General features: G+C 45.2%; 2 protein-coding genes and 1 non-coding gene across 6 annotated transcripts in view; all 3 read left to right on the top strand.

Annotated features, from left to right (window-relative positions):
• The first annotated feature begins 375 nt into the window (after positions 1–375).
• On the top strand, positions 376–479 carry LOC123575020 (small nucleolar RNA U13). Its single transcript, XR_006700190.1, has one exon. It is a non-coding gene; the product is annotated as a small nucleolar RNA U13 (small nucleolar RNA).
• A 15568-nt stretch (positions 480–16047) lies between these two features.
• The window catches only part of DPF3 (double PHD fingers 3), a 286943-nt gene continuing 279259 nt past the window's right edge, over positions 16048–23731 (top strand). For all 4 annotated transcript variants that reach the window (XR_006699607.3, XR_010588540.2, XM_045396660.3 and 1 more), the window contains exon 1: positions 16048–16092. Coding sequence is in view for 2 of the 4 variants with exons in the window: in XM_045396660.3 (XP_045252595.1) it covers positions 16061–16092 (32 nt within the window). In the remaining 2 variants the exon portion in view is untranslated. The remainder of the gene's footprint in view (positions 16093–23731) is intronic.
• On the top strand, positions 16099–16930 carry LOC123574595 (uncharacterized). The gene is made up of 2 exons (XM_045396659.3): positions 16099–16681; positions 16732–16930. Exons 1-2 carry the CDS (start codon positions 16273–16275, stop codon positions 16803–16805), a joined length of 483 nt encoding a protein of 160 aa, XP_045252594.1. The 5' UTR covers positions 16099–16272; the 3' UTR covers positions 16806–16930.

Below are 23731 nucleotides of genomic sequence, written 5' to 3'. Positions count from 1 at the left end.
CAAAAAATGAACAAAATTAGCCAGGTGTGGTGGCGTGTGCCCATAGTTCCAGCTATGGCAGATCACTTGAGCCTGGGAGAATGAGGCAGCCTGGGTGACAGAGTGAGACCCTCTGTCTCAAAAAAAAAAAAAAAAAAAAAAAAAATCAAATAAAAGGAGTAGAGGCTTCTCCAACAGTAGGGGCACTGACGGTTTGTTGCCTGCTGCTTCAAAGGTGTGTGTGGTTTTATTCGTCGGAAAAAAAGGTTTCTTCCCTGCTTTTCAGATAGCTAATGAAAATAGCATTGTGTGATATGACAAACCTGGTGTTGCAAATTTTAGATTTGAGAGTAAAATTCATTTTTGTGTTTTGAACTTGAAAGAAGAGCTATTTGAATCCTTTTGTAGTTCATAAGCGTGATGATTGGGTTTTCATGCGCATGTGTGAGCTGTGCCTCCCTCAAATCTTGTTATGATGTTGGCATATTACCCGTCTGACGTGAACAAAAAAGTTATTTGGACTGGAGTTTAGAGATTGGCAAACTTGTTGACCTAGTTTTAAGTGGAGACTGCTAGTTACTCAAAGTTTGCTTCTACAGTCATTCTTTTATTTCCTGCCAGTAAAATGAGGATCCTGAGACTATGTCTAAGGAGCTGCTGAGAGGCTTACACGGGCTTGTTCGGATAAAGCGATTTAGAACAGTGCCTGCACTTGGAAAGCACTATTCAGTGTGACTCTTATTATGATGATGAATCCTTTCTCATTGGTTGGGCTCAGCTGTCTGCTTGAACAGGAAGCACTTTACAAAAAGTTTTTTGGAAATGGTTTATAATGTAATACAGGGTATTGATACCACTTAAGATTCTGAGATATTGTCTGAATTACTTTGTGTATAATACTTCAGCCAATGCTGTGAACTTGAGGGCACTAAATTCTATTTGATGGCAAAATTCAGTCAATGGTTACTTATAGTCAACTTATAATGAGATTTAGGGATTTAATAGGATGTGGAAAAAACTTTTGATTTCTTTAAAGAAATGTGTTTTACAATAAAACCAGGCACTATGGATTTTCTATTTGGGATAGGACAAGTAGAAAGTTTAGCTCCATGGATGTCTAGCAGGTTCCATCAGGAATGTCTTTTTCTTTTTCATTTCTTTCTCTTTTTTTGAGATGAGGTCTCACTGTGTTGCCCAGGCTGGAGTGCATGTCATGATCATGGCTCACTGCAGCTTTGACCTCCTGGGCTCAAGTGATCCTCTCACCTCAGCCCACTGAGTAATTGGGATTACAGGGGCACACCACCACACCTGGCTAATTTTTATATTTTTTATAGAGACACAGTTTTGCCATGTTATCCAGGATGGTCTCAAACTTCTGAGTTCAAGTGGTTATCCTGCCTCGGCCTCCCAAAGTGCTGGGATTACAGATGTGTGCCACCATTCCTGGCCAAGAATGCCTTTTTCTAAGAGTTAATAAAAGGGCCTTTTATGATATCATGTTATGAGGATGAATTAAGAGGTTTTGCTATTGGATTTGATGTATTGTTTCATGTTACGATGTCCCACCACCACCTATTTAACTTTTTCAGTTCTGCCATCAGAATGTTGGAGTGCCATTACCAACTCTCTGCACCTCCTCCTGTCTTCCTCCTGGAGTTCTGGGTAAGCTATTTTGTCCCACCCACTGGGAGAGCACTCTGGGTGTTGGAAGGTTAGGAGCCCTGAAAAGAAGGCAGGAGAAGAGAAGCCCTCATTCTTCTACATTAGCTGTGAGCCTGCAAAGGAAACCCCCTGCAGGGCTCCCAGATTTTAAAAGCACCCTGGTGAGTAATGACCTGGTGAGTAACGCTCCTGCAGAGCACATGCGGGACTCTGCCCTGTCTCCCACCTCTTTCCTTGTAGTCCTTACTTAAAATAGAAACCAGTTAAATATGGTAGCCAGCTGGGAGCCTGACTTTCTACTCCTAATGCTCGCCTACCTGCCTCACATTTAGAATTTTTTTTTTTTAGCAAAGTGAAAGCAAGTTTATTAAGGAAGTAAAAGAATAAAAGAATGGCTACTCCTTAGACAGAGCAGCCCTGAGGGCCGCTGGTTGCCCGTTTTTATGGTTATTTCTTGATGATATGCTAAACAAGTGGTGGGTTATTCATGCTTCCCCTTTTTAGACTATATAGGGTAACTTGCTGATGTTGCCATGGCATTTGTACACTGTCATGGGGCTGGTGGGAGTGTAGCAGTGAGGACGACCAGAGGTCATTCTTAATCGCCATTTTGGTTTTGGCCGACTCCTTGACTGCATCCTGTTTTATCAGCAAGGTCTTTATGACCTGTATTTTACGCTGACCTCCTGTCTCATCCTGTGACTTAGAATACCTTAGCTTACTAGGAATGCAGCCCAGTAGGTTTCAGCCTCATTTTACCCAGCTCCTATTTAAGATGGAGTTGCTCTAGTTCACACGCCTCTGACAGCAGGAGTTCAAGACCAGCCTGGGCAACAGAGCGAGACCCTGTCTCTCTTGGGAGACCAGATCCTGCTCTAGTGACTGTTCCGCATGCAAAAGCGCCCCCAGGCTCGGCCCAGCCCTTCGGGATTCACCCTACTTTTAGAAATGTTGAGTAAGTTGCAGAGTGCTTGGACATCCTCTCCTAAAGGGCTTTGTGTGGGGGACAGATTTATACCCCTTTTCCAGCAGTACCATGTGCCCTCGATACATTTAAGGCATCTGCTCTCCATTTATTCTCCTGATCCCAGAAAGAAGATTGGGAATAATTATTTGAGGTTTCAGTCTGTGCTCTGGGTACCTCTTTTTTTTTTTTTTTTGAGACGGAGTCTCGCTCTGTCACCCAGGCTGGAGTGCAGTGGTGCGATCTCGGCTCACTGCAAGCTCCACCTCCCAAGAGTGTCTGAGGCATAAATCTGTCTGTGACTTCCGGGACAAATGAATAGTCATTTGAAACATCCGCCATGGCTAGGTGTGGCCTCTGGGGCTTTTCCACAAGGCAGGGCAGGGCTAGTCTGTAAAATAACATTTGAGGCCATTCTGCTGGATGTTCAAGTTCAGGTACCTGACCATTCAGGGGACATAGATATAGGCTACAGGTACAATATGGCATTCACAAAGGAAGAAGCAGAAGGTATTGTAGGTTTCATGAGCAAAGAAAGTAGTGTGGTTTGCAGTTTTGTTACAGGTGTAAGCAACAAAAAGAAAAAAAAGATAAAAGAAAAAATAAACAAAACGAAAGTGGCATGGTGCATGTCTTATGTTTGCACAGGGGTTGCACGGGGCCTGTCTCTCCAAGTTCTTGCGGCCGGGAGAAGGCAGATTCCAAAGCACTGCTGGCTACCCCAGCCATTGGGGCACTGTGAGCAAAGTGGACCACTGCATGCTAAGTCTGCTAAGGCAGTTTTTTTTTTTTTTTAAATTTCTTTCTTCTCAAGCCTTGCTGTCCTTCCAGGCAAAACTGGAATGGCTCGGGGAATTCCTATTTCATGTACTGTTGGGTCCACTGAATCTAAGTTTCTGGCAACAAAAGAACTAGACGGGCAAACAATTTGAGGTAAGTGTGTGAGGTTAATTTTTTCTTCGGCTCTCAATGAATAAGAGATCTGATGCAAAAACAGCTCTGGCTATGGAAGTGGGCCATGTTGGCCAGGCTGGTCTCGAACTCCTGACCTCAGGTGATGTGCCTGCCTTGGCCTCCTAAAGTGCCAGGATTATAGACATGAGCCACTGCACCTGGCCAACAGGATTTACTTTTGTTACAGCATGTATATTTTGGTTGATCCAGTGGAGTAATTTCTTTAATTTCAGCTAGGTGATCTAGCCGTGGTTCTTAACTATATCACTCAGAAAGTATCCTAAGATCTGGCTGGGCATGGTGGCTCATGCCTGTAATCCCAGCAGTTTGGGAGGCTGAGGCGGCAGATCACGTGAGGCCAGGAGTTGGAGAGCAGTCTGGGCAAATGGTAAAACCCTGTCTCTACTAAAAATAAGAAAATTAGCTGGGCGTGGTGGCCCCCCTGTAGTCCCAGCTACTCGGGAGGCTGAGACAGGAGAATCACTTGAACCCGGGAGGCGGAGGTTGCAGTGAGCTGAGATCGCACCACTACACTCCAACCTGGGTGACTGAGTGAGATTCTGTCTCAGAAAAAAAAAATGTATCCTAAGATCTGAGCAGTCAAGTTTTTCATTGCTGCATCGGTTTGACAGGTGGTGTATTCTTTTTTTTTTTTTTTTTTTTTTTTTTTTTTTTGAGACGGAGTCTCGCTCTGTCACCCAGGCTGGAGTGCAGTGGTGCGATCTCGGCTCACTGCAAGCTCCGCCTCCCGGGTTCACGCCATTCTCCTGCCTCAGCCTCCCGAGTAGCTGGGACTACAGGCGCCTGCCACCTCGCCCAGCTAACTTTTTGTATTTTTAGTAGAGACGGGGTTTCACTGTGTTAGCCAGGATGGTCTCGATCTCCTGACCTCGTGATCCGCCCGTCTCGGCCTCCCAAAGTGCTGGGATTACAGGCTTGAGCCACCGCGCCCGGCCAACAGGTGGTGTATTCTTTACATGTCAATATCGTAATGGGGCGTTAATGCAGGACTGTCTGCCATGGACCTAATTGCCATTCACTTTCAACAAACATCTCACGAATTCTTACTATGTTCCAGAACTTCTCAATAGAAGGACTCGTTTGTGTCATAGTGGTGCTCCTTCAACCTTTTCCTGCCTTCCAGGTATCCATGTAAATATTGCTGTTTGGCAGTTTCTTCTAGAGCTGGAACCCAACAGGGTTTCCCAACTTTACGACTTTCAAAGGGTGGTATCCCTGCCAACTGACACTAGAGGGCGCCCAACTGCCAGTAACAAATTTGGGCGCTGGGATTTAGGGCACTGTTTGAAAACTGGTTTTACTCTTTTCAGTAAAAAACAGTTGCACAACTCCATCCTCCTCCCAAGGGGGCATCAAAGGAGGAGACAGTCTAATGTGGAGTAGACGTTGGTTTGTTTCCATTAAGGCTTACTTTCTTAAAACCCAGGCTTTCGGAATATCCCTGAGAACAGCGAGTAACTTATTAGTAACTGCATATCCTGGTTGTTACATTTAATCCCATCCTGCTCTCATCCACCACATCCCTATCTAATTCCATAATATCTCAGCATGAAGCTCTCAAAAGGACTGGCTCCTTTCTAAACCTCAAAGGGCTTACAGACAGACCACTCCTGCTCTCATTTTGCTCTCTGTTTTGTCTAATGCCCCTTTTCCTTGAACACAGGCAAGCCTTATCTCCCGTTTTGGTCCAGGACTATCTGGCTACAGTGAATTTGTTTGGTCTCATTCTGTTAATTCAGACTCCCTCTAACTCCACCATTCCTTGTTGTCTGTTCTTTCCCTTCTTTGTTCCTGTTCAGTATCGAGTTCTTACTCTTGCATTTTCTATCCAGGAAGAAGGGTGAAGTATTTCTCAAGTGTTGACTATGTGTCAGTTACTTTTCTTTATGTCACTTACACCATCGCATGCAGAAGCTGGTATGAATAGCCCCATTTTACGGATGAGTACACTGAGGTTCAGGGTCAAGTCACCTGCCAGAGGTTGTGTACCTTGGAAGTAGTCAAGCTGGGATTCAGTTCTAGGGTTTTTGGATTTCCCTTTTTCTGCTACCACCCTCCTTCCTTAGATTTTTTTTTTTTTTTTGAGATGGAGTCTTGCTCAGACGCCCAGGCTGGAGTGCGGTGGCGTGATCTTGGCTCACTGCAAGCTCCGCCTTCCGGGTTCATGCCATTCTCCTGCCTCATTGGGACTACAAGTGCCCACCACTACGCCCGGCTAATTTTTTTGTATTTTTAGTAGAGATGGGGTTTCACCATGTTAGCCAGGATGGTCTTGATCTCCTGACCTTGTGATCCGCCCGTCTCGGCCTCCCAAAGTGCTGGGACCTTAGATTTTTATACTGTTTAATATTGTCATCAGTGCTTCCAGTCATATTCCTTGCTTTTTTTCCTTGGTTTTGTCACATGAAAGTTTATCCAAAATTCATAATTCATGATCAAAACTAGCTAAAGACATTATAAAACTGAAAAAGGACCTCAATTCGGATAGAATTGTCCCTCCTACCCTCATTATATCTCAGAACTTAAAAGAAACCCAAATTTGAGATAGGAGTAGCTTTAGTCATTAAGTAAAACCGGTTCTCAGTTCAGCCCGCATTATGAGACTTCACTTGAGGAGTCACTCCAGAGTAGCTAATATACAAGATTTTTTTTTTTTTTTTCCTGTCTTGCTATGTAGCTCAGGCTGGAGTACAGTGGTGTAATCACGGTTCACTGGAGCCTTGACCTCTGGACTTAAGCAATCCTCCCACCTCAGCCTTCAGGCTTCATATAAATGTAGAAGCACCAAACTGAAAATTGAATCTCTTCTAATAGTCTTCATTTTCTACTTGTCTAATGCAGTTCTAAAGGAGAAAATAGCCATAGAAATTTCTGATATTTATTATGAGTAGATAATTTTTAAAAACAGCTTAATTGGGATATAATTCATATACCATACAATTTACCCAATAGTGTACAAAGCTGGGCATTATAGTGTACAAAGCTGGTTCCGTGGCTTCCATCCATCTCTCTTGCTGTGGTCACTTGAGGTGGGAGTATCCTTTAGCCCAGGAGTCCAGCCTGGGCAACATAGTGAGATACTGTCTCTAAAAACAAACAAACAAACAAACAAAATACACAGTTCAATAGTGTTTAGTATATCCAGAGATATGTGCAGCCCTCGCCACATTAAAATTGAGAACATTTTCATCACCTCAAGAAGAAACCCTGTATCATTCAGCTGTCCCCCTCCTATTCCCATACACTTGCCCTCTCCAGCCCTGAGTAACCACTAATCTCCTTCCTGGCCCTGTGGATTTCCATATTCTGGAATTTCATGAGAATGGAATCATAGAGTGTGCGGTCTTTTGTGACTAGCTTCTTTCACTTAGCACAATGTTTTCATGATTCATCCATGTTGTAGCATGTAACAGGACTTTAATTCTTTTTTTTGTGGTGGAGTAATGTTCTCTTGTATGGATACACCACGTTTGGTTTATCTGTTTGTCTGTTGATGGATATTTAGATTGTTTCCACCTTTTGGATATTGTGAATAATGCTGTCATAAATATTCATGTCCTGTTTCTTTGTGGGCATATGTTTTCACTTCTCTTGGAGATATACCTAGGAGTGGAATAGCTGGGTCACATGGTGACTCTATGTTTAATCATTTGTGGAACTGCTGGACTGCTTCCCAAAACAGCTGGACCATTTTACAATTACACCATCAGCATATAAGGGTTCTGATTTCTCCATTTTTCTGTTCTTAATAACAATTGTTATTTTTGACTTTTTGATTTTAGCCACCTAGTAGGTATGGAGTAGACTTTTTTTTTTTTTGGAAATAGAGACAGAGTCTCACTATGTTGCTTAGGCTGGTTTTGAACTCCTGGCCTGAAGCTATCCTCTCTGTCTTGGTCTCCCAAACTATTGGGATTATAGGTGTGAGCCACCTGGCCGGGCCTTGCTTTTTTTTTTTTTTTTAATATTTTTATTTATTTTTTATTAAATGGGGAGGGATTTATATCACTAGATTTAGTGATTTGTGCATTTACTTATTCTTTCAACTACCAGTTATTAACCATCTGCTAGGCCTTGGGCCAGACTCTGGAGATTTAAGGTGTCCTATCTGGTCTCTACACCTCGTGGGGTAGGAAAACAGAAAATGAGATGTACTCAAATGCAAGTATTTTAATAGAGCTATTCATAAAACTGTGCAAAAACCCAAAGCAGCAAGTGCCTAACATGAGATCCATTTAATCCAAATAGGTTTAGATTTAAGCTGCTGAATGGCTACGATTAAAATGTTTACCATCAGCTTTATCAAAAGTCTTTCTAGAAACATGGTGGCTTTCAGAGTCACTGTTAATGAGCCCACTTGTGTCTAGGAAATAGCCCTCACTTTCAGAATTGTCACTGAGTTCCCACTGTTACAATATGGCAACTATGCAAATGTGTGTCTGTTGTACATGGACACAATAAGTCGTGTTATCCTTTGATTGGTGAGAACAAAGAGCATCTGATGACTTTGGGATTTCAGGTACAGAAAATAAATTTCCTTTGCTGCTTAGGTCTTTAATAGTCCCATTTTATTGGATTTTTTTGCCTTTCCCCTTACCAGAACCAATTACTTCCATTTTTTCCTTTCTCTCAGCAGTCCCACCTCACTGATTTTCCCTGCTCCATTTCTTCTATCTTTATTTTCTTCGGGGTTCTCTGGGCTGTGCCTCTGTCCCAGAACCCATTGCTGCCTTGGAGAAGTTGTCCTCAGCCTGGCTGCCCTGTTGGCTTAGATGCATTTAAAATGCGCGGGGCCCTCTGTGGGCTTTAGGAATATTTGCTTAGCTTCTTCTCTTTTCCTCTGGAGTAGCATAAACATGGAGTTGAGGTCCTTTTGCAACTATACAGGCCAGAGTTCATTGCCCGAGGCTGTCAGAGAACAGAAAACACCTGCTTTAATTTAGCAGGCCTCTGTCTCCCTCTTTGCCAGAGTGGGGGACATTTTAGGTTCCATGGCTTCCATCCATCTCTCCTGCTGCGGGCACCTATTTTTATATGGTGGTGTAAATATCTGCAGGACAACAAGACTTAATATGCCCTCCTGTGCTTGGCTTGTAGACTTCTGGATGATTCCTGACTAATGACAGAGTAGAAGCCTGAGGTCATGTAAATGTTGTGAGTGAGGGAAACAGGTGCCTGGGAGTGTCACCACACTTAAAGCAACACCCTGTAGAAAGCCCTCTTTGGGGGCCTTTGAGGCATCCACCTTTGCAGATGAAAAAATGCTTCTCTATCCAGGAAATGGCCAAGGGGGTGAATTTTCTTTCTTCACGTGTATGTATAGTTTTAGGGGAATTTTGTTCATGCATGTCTTGGTCACTCCCTATGGTGGTGATATGGGACAGTTTTTTTCTCCTGTCCCATTCTGTCCCTGTCTGCAGGAGGCCTTGCCAGTTGCTTTGACTTAGGACAGAAGAACTACCAGAATTTCAGATACGGTGTCCCCGGCGGTGGGCTGAGGGAGGACTTGGAAAATGTGGACTTGGCAGGTAGAGGAGGGTGGAAGAGAGAAAGGAGAGTTAGCCATCTTAGAAAAATAGACCCCGTGAAAGCTCTGCAACCAGTGGCTTTATCGGGAAGAAGACCCAAGGCCCACTTGAGATGGTCTGACGTTAGTGAGGGAGAAGGGGGCTGAGGCTGGTCTTGAGAGTAGACTGGGATTACTGTGTGATTTGAGTGGAGAAAGCTCCTGTGTAAAAATATCCCATCTGCTGGCTTTCCTGGTGTCTGAGGTTCTAATCAAGTTACTGCTTACGCACGTGTTTGTGTGTGTGTGTGTGAGAGAGTGTGTGTGCTGTGTATGTTATGAAGTCTTAATCCCTTCCTTGTGTAGGTTTTGAGGTGTCCTAGAATTCCCTCTTAAAATGCAACCACCCAGGAGGGAAACTCCTTTAAACCAATTCAGAGCATGTCCTAAGGGAAAGAATGGGGATGAGAAGAAGGGAATTTGGAAGAGGCTCCCCCTGAAGGTGGAGTCCATAGAGAAAGGAAAGCTGGCACTGTTGCTTGGAGGGGGATATTCAAGAGAATCTCAGCCTCTCACAGCCTCTCAGCCTAGGTTACCCACCATTGCCCCAGGGGATAGATTGATCCCAACATTAGGGAAGGGTTGGGGATGGAGGATTAAGGTCTTCTAGTAAGGCAAACCCCTGCCCCACGACAGAAAGTCTCAGTGCTTCATTGGCCTCCAGCCCTCAGGCCTTGCCCTTGACTGTGTGTTTCTCCAGTCAAGACCAAGCTGACCGATGGCCATTCCCAGTGCATCATCCTGGGCCCCTCCTGTGTCCCTCAAACTCACGCATGCCAGTCACCCTTCCTTAGAAGCCACTGATTCTGCCCTGTATACCTCATCCTGGGCTGCCACAGCCCCTTAACAGGTTCCCAGACCTGCAGCTCAGTTTCTTTCAATCCATGGTCATGCTGCTGCTGAAATGAGCTTCTAAAAAAAGGCAGATCTCTTCATTTTCATTCCTAGCTTAAAATCTTTCGGTGTTGCCTGACGGCCTCCCAGATGAAACACATTTTTTAGCAATAGCACCCGCTCCTTGCTTCTGCTTCTTATCCCTCTGCATAAACTACCTTCCTACCAGAGGGATCACTTGAAATCACAGTGCCGTCTCCGACTTCCCTGAATGTGCTGCCATCTCTGTAGGGACACCCTTTCCTCCTCCAGGTCATTTGGGACTTAGCTCAGGCATCAGCTCTTCTAGGAAGATGATCCTGACCTGGTTCTGGCAGGTGCTCCTCATCCAGCCCCACAGTGCCCTGAACTCCATGGCTTCCTGTTTCTGCCTTGTAATTGCCTTCTCTTCCCACCCCATCTCTCACATATGATCCCTTTAAAGTGGGGGTACAGGGGTTTTCTTAGGTCTTTCTGTACTCCAAGGCCCAGCAGTAGATAATCTACAAATATTTGCTATATGAATTAGATGTTGCTATGTTGTGGTTTTGGTGTGGAAGGCCTTTCACCCCTTGGCTTATTTCTAAGGGTTTCCCCAAGCAAGGCCCAATTTAAATATGACCTTCTCCTTGAAGCCTTTCCCTCACCCAGCGTCAGAAACACTCAAGAACTACTCCCTCCCTCCACTGACCTTCTTTGACATGTATCACTTCTCCTTCTTCTCCTTTGTTTTATACAAATCTGTGAACATCTCAATACCTTGAAACCTTGAAAACCCAAAGGAGTGAATGCATTTAACAAACACTCAAGGATGAACCCTTTGGATTATGGGCACCAGGCCAGGAAAAGAAGACCGGCTGGGCAGGCTGCTTCTTCCTTTTAAGTCACATTAAGTAATTGCTCTGCCTGCTCATAGGGTTGGGCCTACTGTCTTTATTCTCTCTCCAGATGGATGGAAATTGCTTTTTGAGAATTGTTTCCATGTCTGGTTTATTTTTATTTTGCCACCTGTGCCTAGCACAATGCCTCCCTTAGAGAAAGCCTCCAGTGAATGAATGAATGAATGAATGAATGAATGAATGAAGTTAGTGGGCAGCAGTAAACACTGATTTTATTTGACTCTGCCCTGAATTATGAGGTTTCAAAGGACTACCCCAGGAGCATCTCCCATCCTGAGAAATTGATTGTGTGTGTGTGTTTGTATGCACTGAGATACTGTGAAGGGTCTAAAAACTCCTCTCCCCACATTCCCCCAGGAAGAGAGAAAATTAGATTGCAGTTTTGATGCTCCCTTTTCTTCCAAAGGACTCCTATTCCTCTTCAGCTCAGTGCCTGGATAACATATCAGAGCTGGTTCTGTATCTCAGGGAACCAGTACAGCCAACCAGTTGCTGAGGCCATGGCTGGTTGCTCTGTGGATGAATGGAGGGATTGAGGATGAGCTTGTTCTTGTTTTTAATCCCCATGAGCCTTAAAACTCCTTCAGCTCTTGAAGCCCATTAGGAACTGCATTTGTTTTGGATGGCTTTTGTGGCACACTTCCTCTTTCAAATGAACTCTTTGGCTGTTTGGAAGGCCTGTGTCTCCTTCCCATACTTCTCTCTCACGTTTACATGTGCCTTTAAAAAGTCAGCTGGAAAGATTGGCACTTGCTACAGAAATGCCATTCTTTCATGCTTCTGGATGGGTTTCTTATAGCATTGTGTTGTCTGCTGAAATAGCCCTCAAACATTTTAGGAGTAAAGAGAGATGGCGGCCGGGTGTGGTGGCTCATGCCTGTAATCCCAGCACTGTGGGAGGCCGAGGTGAGTGGATCACCTGAGGTCAGGAGTTCGACACCAGCCTGTCCAACATGGTGAAACCCTGTCTCTACTAAAAATACAAAAATTAGCCAGATGTGGTGGCAGGCTCCTGTAATCCCAGCTGCTCGGGAGGCTGAGACAGGAGAATTGCTTGAACCCGGGAGGCAAAGGTTGTGGTGAGCCGAGATCACATCACTATACTCCAGCCTCAAAAAATAAAATAAATAATAATAAAAAAGAGAGATGGGTGTCCTTTGGGCTTAGGTTCTTGGGTCCTTGGTTGTGCCCAATATTCCTTCAAATGGATGACATTCGGCAAACACAGGAGCTGGGCCAGGGAGTTTCGCTCACTGACATCAAGGGTGAATTAACATGGTTGAGAATGGTCCCCACACTTCTTTCCCTGGTGGCACACACTTCAGGTATGTTTTCATTGTACAGTGCAAAAAGGCAGATCTCTTCATTTTGTTGTACAGTGCAACACTGTACAATAAAAATACAATGCCAGCCACATGTGCAATTTAAAATTTCCTAGTGGCCACATTAAAAAAAAGTAAAAAGAAATAGGTGAAATTAGTCTTCATAACATATTTTCTTTAATCCAGTAAATCCAAAATATCATTTCAACATACGATCACTATAAAAATTATAATGAGTTATTTTACCTTCTATTTCTCCTAAGTCTTTGAAATCAGGTGCATTATTTTACACTTACAGCGCATCTCAATTGGGAGTAACCACTTTTCAAGTGCTCAGTAGTCACCTGTGGCCCGTGGCGCCTATATTGGACAGTGAAGCTCAACATTCTCCAGGTGAGGTGAGGAGGTGATTATTCTGGGGCCACTCTGCTCTCCAAATTAAGCTGCATAACTAGCTAAATCAAGATCAAAGGGATGGAGTACAATGAAGTATATTCAAATATATGAATAGCTCTAGAGCTTTAGAAATGGGATTTTAGGCTGTGGGTGCGGTAGCTCAGGCCTGTAATCCCAGAACTTTTGGAGGCTGAGGAATTGAGGAGTTTGTAGACCAACCTGGCCAGCCTGGCCAACATGGTGAAACTCCATCTCTACTAAAAATACAAAAAATTAGCTGGGCGTGGTGGTGGGCGCCTGTAATCGGTTACTTGGGAGGCTGAGGCAGGAGAATTGCTTGAACCTGGGAGGTGGAGGTTGCAGTGAGCCGAGATTGCATCAGTGCACTCCAGCCTGGGCAACAAGAGTGAAATTCCATCTCAGGAAGAAAAAAAAAAAAAAAAAGAATTTAAAAGGTGTTTTGGTATCACAATCAGCAAGAGGCCTTTTTCAGGGTTATGTAGTTATGTGACCCCTCATTGAAACATCATTCCTATTTATTATTTTATTCTCATCCAAGTTGTCCATTTGATCATTTTTCTTGGATTAATGGGTTTAGAAAACTAAATGTGATAGCTAATTTCACTTTCTGTTGTGCCTTGTTTTTTGGATTCCCTACATTCCATATACCATAAGGAAAGAACTGGTTCTCTCTGTAAGAAATAATAACATGAATTGAAAGCTTGCTGTGTGTCAGACACTTGACATGTATTACCTCATTTAATCCTGGCAAGTAAATATGACCAAGGTAACCCAGCTGGTAAATAGTGGACTCAGGCTGGCAGATTCCAGAGTTCACACTTCTGCCATGTACAGCACTATGAAATTGCCCCAGAACTGCTAAACTTCTCCAAAACTCTGTTTAAGGATACTGTCTTCTTTAAACATGCCTGCTCTATGCCCCTTTGCTTTTGAACCTTCTGGTAAAAAACAACAACAACAACAACAAAAAACTTTATATTTTGATCTATAATATAAACACTAAAGTTAAAATAATTCTTTTATGTTAAATATAACTGTTTCTTTAAAAGTCATAACTGTATTGATAGAGTTAAAATGACATTCCATTGGATTACAAAAAACAAGTCTATCCTTTTTTTTTTTTTTAAAGTACTGTCTTTAATTCACTATTTTCCAATCCAATCGATAAATCTGATTTGACATTTTCAAGTTTGTTAGGTAGGTAGAGATTATGCTGGTTTCTGCTTGCAGGCTTTAACACAATAAATGATATGTACATGCTTAGAGTATGTGTTTTAATATGTAATATAAATTCATTTCTTCTCTCTTCCCCCATTAAATTGTAAATCTTGTTTAGGGGAGGCTCTACATTTCCTACTTTATCAGGCTGTGTGTAAGAAAATGCGTTGTTGTTTACCAATCTGAATTGTTGTGTCTTTGATACCTCAAAGAGGTTAGTGGAACTTCTGACTGATACTTCAAACTCATACTTCTTGGGTGAAAATATAGGGCTTGCTTTTCAGTGATGTCAAGTATAGACTTTTGAACCAATCCCTTGTCAAATTAGTAAAGAAGGGATTTTTCAAACTTTAATTTTGGAAAAGGAGATAACTCTTTTTTTTTTTTTTTTTTGAGACGGAGTCTTGCTCTGTTGCCCAGGCTGGAGTGCAGTGGCTGGATCTCAGCTCACTGCAAGCTCCGCCTCCTGGGTTTATGCCATTCTCCTGACTCAGCCTCCCGAGTAGCTGGGACTACAGGCACCCGCCACCTCGCGCGGCTAGTTTTTTGTATTTTTTAGTAGAGATGGGGTTTCACTAGGTTAGGCAGGATGGTCTCGATCTCCTGACCTCGTGATCCAGCCGTCTCGGAGATAACTTTTTCAAACTGTAATCGCTGCCAAGATGCTATGCAAAGAATTTACAAAGGAATCTGTAGAACTTGATTCTGCTTATTAAATAGGCAGAGAGGAGTTAAAGATTTCAAATCTATTACAAACAGTTATTCAGTCACTTTCTGTTTATCTGTAAATCTAATAGCGTATGTAGTTGAACTCTTGAAATTCTGGAATGTTTATTTTATTTTATTCATTGTCTTGAGAGGAGCAAAAGGAAGCGAGAGGGCATAGCTTTGAACTGGCAATTTGGCAACTTCTCTCCCCTTGCCACCCCTCCCCCACTATCTTAGCTATTTGACCTGATTAAACAGCTTTGGAATGGTAGCCAGACTTCTGTATGCTAACGAGGCCCCTACCCTATTCTCGATTTAATGCGGTTTCATCCACGCAGAGCTTCCCGGTGCCCAGTGGAAGCCTGACTTCGCAGAAGTCTCCCAATTTTGTCAGGGGCTCGCCAGTGAAGAGTTCACACTGACTTGAAGCAGACACAGACTCTTTGGACGCCTCGGGTCACATCGGATTATTCACTAGCAAATTCTTTCCACCTTCTAAGTAGTGAAAGGTGACGTCAGAATCGCGTGTGCCACTCCTCTAAAGGGACTCTGACAACACCCAGTCCAGGCTCTACGACTTCTGCCTAGGCACTTGCTTCCTAGTAGTAGAAAGTTTCCAAAGGTTGCCTCAAGTCCTCCCTACCTCTAAGCCTAAAGGTCAGAGCTCCAGGTCGCACCACCGAGCAGGAATCTGAGCATTTTGGAAGTTTCTGGTGTAGGGAGCAGAACAGAAGGGGTGGTAGCGGCGGACCGCGCAGAGTAACCCCCCTGCACTACGTAAAGAAAGCCCTGGCTGCAGGAGGGAGTGAGCCTGACATTGAGGCATTCCAGGGGGAGGGTGAGTTGCTGTCCTGGAGTCGCCAGGAACAGCAGCGGCAGTTCCAAGAAGCGAGAGAGGAAGGTGGCGGAGATAAAGAGAACACTTCGGGAATAAGAATATTAAAAAGCAGCAGGACCCAGAGCATTAGCAAACGGCAAAGCACACGAAGTAATTTGTTACACGAAGCGGCAGCCTTCCAACTTTTGTACTGAAACACGGGGATTTACCCTTTGGGGGATTAAAAATGTTGATATGCAAAGCCAAAAGCTAATGAATAGGATTCAGTGGCTTGCTGGCAATATTGAAATATTTCTGTCCAGGAGCGCAAACTCTGCAGTTATTTAGAAAAGTAGGGAGTTGAACCAAACTATAATATTCTCCCGTGCGTCTCCACTTTCCCCAGCCCGAAAAGGAGCTGCCAACGCGGTACTTCCCCTTTAAGACCTGCTGGCTCTCGGGCTCTACAAAAGGGAGTGACCTCTGGGCTTTGACAGCTCCCCTAATAACTACCACCGAGCAGGCCCCGCCCACCTGGCGACCAGCCGCGCCGATTGGCCGGCGGGCCGGTATCCCGCGCTCTGATTGGCCTGTCGCTTCCCCTGAGCGAACCTTTAGAACTCTGAGACAGACAATATTCTGTTACATTGTAGCAAAATGGCGACTGTCATTCACAACCCCCTGAAAGCGTAAGTAAGACTAAAAAATGTACATATTCCGCGTGGTTTCAATATGAAAAAAAAGGCGCCTTCTGCGTGGCGAGCGCTGCCAGTGCTTGCGCTTGCAGGCGCCTCCAGCCGCGGCGGGGCTTCTCTCTTCTTTCAGCTCTTACTTCTTTTTTTTCCCCCAACGCGCAGAAATGTCAGGAGATGCAATTAACAAGAAGAAAATTGTTACATTTGTGTTCTGCTAAATTGCAGAGAGAGCGAGAGATAGGGGTTGCCGGCGGAGGAGCCCGGCGCTCGAGCGCTCTACAGCAGGGGGGTCGCGGGAGCTCGGGGACAGCGCGGTCCCTGGAGTCCCCCGCCTCGCGGGCAGGGAGCGAGGCTCCGGGGGCGGCCGGGCGGGGGGCGAGCGTCGGGCCGGGACTGCCTCGGTGCACTTGGCCGAGCCCTGCACCCCCAAGCCCGCGGCCCCCGCCCCGCCGCTGGGTCTGCTGGGTCCGGCGGACGCACCGCGGAGGCTCCGGAGTTTGCAGGGCGCTCTTCGCCTTCCGATCGCTCGCGGGGAGTTTGTGCAAACCTTCCGGAGTTGGGAGCACCGCGGGGGAAGCAGCGGGTCCCGGGCGCGCTGGGTCCCAGGTGGTCGCCCCGGGCTTTCCCCGGCAGCCCCCGGATCTCGGAGGCGCTCCGGGCGACCGCGCGTGTGTCTGCTCGTGTGTTTGCGAGCAACCTGGCTGTAGTGGATTAACGACTCGGGTTAACTTGGGGTGGATTTGGAGGCAGGGAAGCCGCAGGTCTTATGAATGGTGTTCTCGCCACCTCTGGGTGAGGCGCCGAGGCAGGCGGAGAGGCGGTTTTGGGGCTCCTGGCCCGAGGGGGCAGCGTCTGCTCCCGGCCGGGCGAGGGGCAGGTGCCTCTGGCCGCCCCGGGGAGACTTTGAGCGCTTGTCCAGATCCTGGACAGAGTGGGGCGGGCCGGACGAGCACTCGCGGGGGCCAGCCCCGGGTCCAACAGCCAATTTCTGCCTGCCTGCCTGCCTTCCTCCTCCTTTTCATCCTGGCTTCCTTCCTTCCTTCCTTCCAGTCGGTGGAACTGTTAAGCCGCCAAGTCCGCTCGCGATCGCGGAGCCAAGGGTGGCCTCGGAAAACTAGTGTCGCTCTGAAAGGGGTGCTATTGGGTGATGTCGGCAGAGGGTGGCTCCCTCCGTATTCGAGGTGGGCTGGGGGTCCGCACCCCTTCGACCGGGACTTCCCCGCCCGGACGAAGCCGCAGGCAAAGAGGGGGAGAGGGAGGTGCGGGCCGGGTAGGGGGCGGTTCGTGCCGAATTCTCCCTGGTGCGTGGCCACTGTCGACCCTGCTTCTTTTAATTCAGCGCATTCTCGTCTTCACCCCTCGCCACTCCTGGAGTTGAAAACCAGGTTCGCTCCCGGAGACGGTAGGGGGGTTCCTAACGCAAAGGAATGCACAGGGAGAATCAGACGTGTTTGCACCAGCTCGTCGCCCACCAGAAATAGGGAAACGGGTAGGAATGCCCCAGGTTTCAAAGATATTTATATGAAAGCTGCCGTTAAGAGGACGTTGGAAGCTGAGGCTGAGCAGATAGGAGCTCCCGGCTTCAGTTCTGCCTCGGAAGCTCGGATACACTGCACTTGAACGCCACAGCGTTTCATCCAAGAAAGAAAATGTTTTATGGCAGAATAAATGGGCGTAACTTCGCCGCATCCTCGCTGCCGGTTGCTTTCGCTGCAACACCGCTGATGCTGTCTCTACCGAACCCACAACTGATTTGCAGTTTCCCCATATCCAGCCGAAATCACATAACCAGGCTGATGCCACCTGGTAAACTCAAGTTAGAGAATCTATTTCACATGTGCACCAGGTTTGTTTCCTACTGGGAAAGCCGTACCCTAGTTACCCGGGAGCCCGCTTTCGCGCGGGCGGGCGCAGTATCTCTAAGCTTCAGTGTTCCCCTGCTCGCTCCAGGGTTTTTTTGGATCACAGTAGGGTGCGCGTTTGGGGAGGGAGTCTGTGTAGGGTGGGGTTAAGGGTGGGGGAAGGGACAGACGGGGGGGAAAGAAGGTGGCGGAATCCCGGCTGGTTAGGGGAATTAGTTCTGAATTGTACTTTGTATAATTAGAAACAGTTGCAATGTGATGTATTTGTAATTGTGCCGCCACACGCATGCACACACTAGCATACACACAACGCCCCTGCTTGCTTTTTCTAGGTGGGAGTTGAGTGGTCATTTATAATTAGCCATTCCTTTCTGCTTCCCAGACCCTTTCCCTGGGGGTAAAGGGGTGTAAACAATACCCCTGACCAGCCCAGCCTCTCACACCCTGGACAGTTTTTAACTCCTAATGCAGGAGCACACACGTTGTTATTGGGAGACGGACACCATCTGCCTTTTTTTTTTTTTTTAAACAACTTGTTTAATAAAACATCTTATATATTTCATTTGTTTTTAAAAGTTGCTGATCAGGAAACAATACAAACGTGAATAAATTATGCATGGGATAAATTAGAACAAAGTGCAGAGACACATCCAGCCGAAGGGATGGTGGTGGTGCAGGGAGGAGGGGTAGCGGAGAGAATGGTTTGGAGAGCTATGTTTTTATCCTCATGTGTCCCTCCTGACAATGAAACAGAGCTGAATGACATTAGCATTTTCTCTGTGTGCGTTCTGAGTCTCTCTCTTCCCTCCAAAAAAAAAAAAAAAAAAAAAAAAAAAAAAAAAAAAGCCAACACCACGGACGCCCCCTACAGAAAATGGTCACACAAAGGTTTCCTCAGGATGGGGGATAAAGTGGTGGTAGTTAATGTGTTGGGAAGAAACAAGCTCAGGTTTCCAGCAGCACCTATGCAGGGCTCTGCCTACACTGAGTATGGGCTATTTTTCACTGTACTAGCTTTTTCCATGTGGGACATTCAATAATTCAATTAGCTGGGGTGATGGGATGGCACAATTTTGAATCTCATTGCTTTGGGGTTTTCCTTAGGGTCCCAAGCTCCTGAAGCCACATCTCCTCTCTTAGCAATTTGGCTTTCTTCCTGCCTGTCTTTGATCTCCCCTCAACTCCCTTTCTTTTTCTTCCTTGTTGTACCCTTCACCCCCTTCCTCTCTGAAGCTGACAGCCCGGCTTCTCTCTCTGTTGTTGCCTTTAACATCTTATTACTGCCCAACAGGGTGTTAGAGGCAGAAATAGGAGCCGCCTGCACTGATCAGATCACAAAGGGGACACGGCGGGTGGCCCCCACAACCAAGCAGTCACATCTGGACAAATAGAATTCAAAAGCGCTGGTGGACATGTATGATATGTAAATGTGTATTACAAGTTATTTAATTTAGCAGCTACATTGTCTGAGCAAAGATGTATGAGAGTTACCCTCATTTCTTACATAAACAAGCAAGATAAGGTCCAGGTAGTGAAGTAAACACATGCAGGTAACATAAATAAGGATTTAATAAAGGCCTGCATGTAGGTTAGTCACATTCTGGTTGATTTCTGCATACCTGGGAAACATAATGCTTTTATTATTATTATTATTTTTTGAGACAGGGTGTTGCTCTGTTGCCCAGGCTGGAGTGCAGTGGCAGGATCTTGGCTCACTGCAACCTCTGCCTCCTGGGTTCAAGTGATTCTTGTGCCTTAGCCTCCAGAATCCAGCTGGGCTTATAGGCGCGCACCACTATACCTGGCTAATTTTTGTGTTTTTTAGTGGAGACAGGGTTTCTCCATCTTGGCCAGCTGGTCTCAAACTCCTGGCTTCAAGTGATCTGCCTGTCTTGGCCTCCCAAAGTGCTGGGATTATAGGCATGAGCCACTGCACTGGCCACATAATGCTTTTAATATAAATTTGAATCTTAATATTCTAGTTTAGATAAAAGACCTTTCCCCAAATCTGCAATCAGTACTTTAAACAACTTACTCTTGTATTATCAAAATCCTGGTTGGTGTGCATTTAACTGAGAATGTCTGCCACCTTCTGCCAGACTTGATTATATACGTATATATCTATTATTATAACTGCCTACTTAGAAAAAAATTATTATTATTAAATTCCATATAAACCAACAGGGCTTTACCTTAAGTAATTATTTATAAACAGACCAATAAACTATTTTGTCATGCTGATAACTGTGAACACACACATATTCGTGATTGTATTGAAACTTTCTTTTGTAAGGAGTTAACCTTGCTTGGAGGTATATGTTGATGTCCCTGTTTTGTTATTAAGAACACTACTCTGGGAGAAGAAAATAAACTTACTTAGCCAAGTCAAACAGCAGGTCATGTGTGTAGATGAACCGCAAATCTAGATCTCGTTGTGCATTCTATGACCTGTATTAGTGTATTCTAATCTAAAGTGGTTTTGTGCATGTGAAAGTTAGAAGCCAGACCTCACTCTTGCTGTGGCACTCAGTTTAGATATCAGAGGGGAAGGGGTGGGGGTCACATTCCTGGTTCTAATCTCCTCTTAGCTCTTTCTGTTGGGGTTGGGGGATGTGGGTAGGTACTAAGTAGATGGCATTGAGGCCAGGACTTTGTGAACTTGCTGCCTTTTATGGACATTGTTTTAGCTTCTTATGAAAAAGGACCCTCAGACGTTGTAAGCCCACAGATTCCCAAGAACCTGTTCTCCATCTGCTTCTGGTTGCCACTATAAAAAAGCCCTAAATTCTCCAAACTTCATTAGCACACATTATTTTTCAGTGGGTATATGTCTGCTTTTGATGAGACACCTATGATGGAGATTAATGTCTGCGGGAACCCAAGTGGAGGCATTGTCACAGGGTAAACCTCTGAAAATAGCCTGGCCTGCAGGCCTCCTGGGAGACATTGGAGACTGCCAGTTGAATGGGAGCTGCTCAGTCACATAAGGTGGGCTTGAATTCAGAGACAGCTGAGTTGGAGACCTCTCATCCTCCTTTTTTTGGAATCATGCAGGTAGCTGGAATTTGGATACATCTGAGAAAGATGATAATGTCTAAAGCTGTTTCAGAGCCATCTGTTCAGATCAATGCAAAAAACAAAATGCCATGGTCAGCATGTTTTGTGTTGAGCATGCACCAGAAAAAGAATGGAAACTGAGGCTGATGTTTTAGGTTTCTAAGGCAGCTATGCTGACAGTAGTGGTGATGGGTGATGGGTTATAAAAAGGCACCAGAATCCAGGCCTGTTTATTATCCCAACCTCTGCAAAGTAACTTTTGTGGTTTTTGAGTGTTTTGAAAGTCACTAGAAAACAGAAATGTAGCCAAATGTGGCAAACCTCTGGCCAAAAAAATCCCACAACCACTGAAATATTTTTTGCCCAGCTACGGCCCAACAGGGGTGTTTTGTAAGCATGGTCTTAATTTTAAATAGTCTTTAAATATAAAGGTATTTAACAAGGAAAGATAGAGAGTGGCCTTGGGTAGGGGGAGGATGGAGGAGTGGGTAAAACCACTATGTGGTCTGGAACTCTGCAAAGATTATTGTTGAACTGCAAGAGAGACTGATATTATGATCTGTTGCAAATTCCAAAGTTTTCTAATTGTTTGAGTGACTGAGGAGAGATGAGGTGTTGTAGTGTTTTTGTAATTTGTTTTTCTTATTGGTCCGGTTACTGGTGTTTCACAGTCTGTCAACCCATATGGATGAATGGAGCTAGCATCGTAAAACTGTCACTGAGGGAAGGTTTTTGAAGCCTGTGATTTGCATTAGAGTTTTAAAAGCAGTGGTTAGAAGGTGTTGGTGGAGCAAAGGGAAGAGGAACAGACTGGAGAATTTCTAGGGTGTGTGTTTGTGAATATTAGGGTGGCAGGCAGTGGCAAGGGAAGGGAGATAATCCCTGAGGAGGCTACAATTTAGGGGCAATGTGTAGAAGCAGGGAGGGGTGAGAGGATTAGGCTCAGAGCTCCTAATAATGGGGTTCAAATAGCCCACATTGAGTCCTCACCAGCCAGGCCTCAGTTCTGAGCTTGTGGAACAATGCTGGCACATGTCTAATCCTCCCTTTGCACCCTCTCCTCCCTCTCTGAATCCGGGGACTGTGATCATCTCAGGTTGCTGAGAAAAGGTTTTTTTTTTAGGTGTTGTTATTCACCTTGAAAATCTGCTGTTTGAATGATCTGCAATTGGAAGCTCCATCAGAAAGTTTTCCCATCCTCACACTTTCACCTGCTATTGATGAAACCTGTCTCAACCTCTTATCCTCTTCCTTGTTCATTTCTCACCAGTGGCTGATTTTTTGTAGCCGTAGTGACTTCATAGTAATGGAGGAGAAAAAGCCCGGGGAGAGGAATCCTAAGCCTTGAGCTCTGCTTCCAGAGCTACAGGCAACTAACTTGTGAAGGGGACACAGAACTTCTTTGAGCCGCATATTCCTTGTCTTTATGATGGTGATGCACTTTGATTCCCCAAATTCCTTTTAAGCCAACAACTTTCTGGCTGTTATTATGGTGGATTAGGACAGAGGCGACAGTTAGGGGCCAGAGTTCTGATTTTTTCTTATTTTTAAAGTATGGCTCTAAAGAGAACATTTAAGATTGGAGACTTCCACAGTTTCTTATTCTCTGGTTCAGTCTTGCTACATGGTGCTCCCTTCTTGGAGTTCTAACCTGGGTGGAACTTCTTGTCCCTTCTCAAGGTCTGAGGCTGAGGACCAGGTGGTGGGCCATTTAGAATGTGGGCTTTTCCTCTGGCTCTTCCTTTTCAGTGCTTTTCTTCTCACTAGCATCCCATCCAGAAGTTGATGAGAATGAGGAACCTGAAGACCAACTGGCCTATTTTGATGTGGATAAGCACTCAGTTTTTGGTTGTTAAAAGACTGCAATCACTGAGAACATCTGTATTTTGCTGCTGCTTCTTTTTTTTTTTTTTTAAGTGTTTGGAGGCAGAAGGGTAACCAATTTTCCAGCCAGTCCTCTGGTCTGGATTTTATTTGTCCATGATCTCTCTGGCCTTTTCCTCTACCATGGCACCCATCCCAATTAATCTGGAAATAAAGTGCTTATTTTATTTTAATTTGGGCAGCAGCCACAGGTACCTGGATGTTTAGTGAGCTGACGTAAGTGGACCTGTACTGATGTCTCACTGAGCTTCCTCTAGTGTACCTGTGTGACCACTGAAGAAATGGAGGTGCCCAGCGGTTGTGTGGAAGTAACCCCTACCCGAGTGGGTATTAGCCAAGACTAGACTGGACTTCATGCCTCCCCTTCAGTGACATGTCTCCAGAACATCTCAGATTTCAGTGGGGACATTATTATCGGGCTTTTCTTTGGTGGAAAGCTTCCATGGCAGTTTTTTTGCAAGCGTAAAGAGGAGGGGGAAGAGGTTGCAGAACTCTTCAGAGTCTACACAGGAGCTGGTGTGTAAATTCTGAGACTTTAAAGGGAAAACAAAATGGTCACCCTGACCTCCAGCAGAGAGAGGCATTCCTTCAATTTTTCTTTATTGTGGCTAAAATACACGTAACATACAGTGTACCATTCTAGCCATTTTAAAGTGTGCAATTCAGTGGCTTTAAGTACATTTATTTTTAATCTTTAGTAGAGATGGAAGTCTTGCTATGTTGCTCAGGCTGGTCTTGAAATCCTGGCCCCAGGTGATCCTCCCACCTCGTGCAACCATCACCACCATCAGTTTCCAGATTTCCTTCTCTTCCTTTCCTTCCTTCCTTCC

This window comes from Macaca fascicularis, chromosome 7, assembly GCF_037993035.2.
Source record: "Macaca fascicularis isolate 582-1 chromosome 7, T2T-MFA8v1.1".
Classification (NCBI taxonomy): Eukaryota; Metazoa; Chordata; class Mammalia; order Primates; family Cercopithecidae; genus Macaca; species Macaca fascicularis.
Note: the sequence above shows the minus strand (reverse complement) of the source record. Positions and strands in the feature narration are given on the sequence as shown.

Bases quoted from the DNA above. Each gene is read 5' to 3' on its own strand.
- LOC123574595 (XM_045396659.3), top strand. From the start codon at position 16,273: ATGCAATTAACAAGAAGAAAATTGTTACATTTGTGTTCTGCTAAATTG. The intron at 16,682-16,731 runs GTCCCGGGCGCG...TTTCCCCGGCAG, and splicing joins CACCGCGGGGGAAGCAGCGG to CCCCCGGATCTCGGAGGCGC.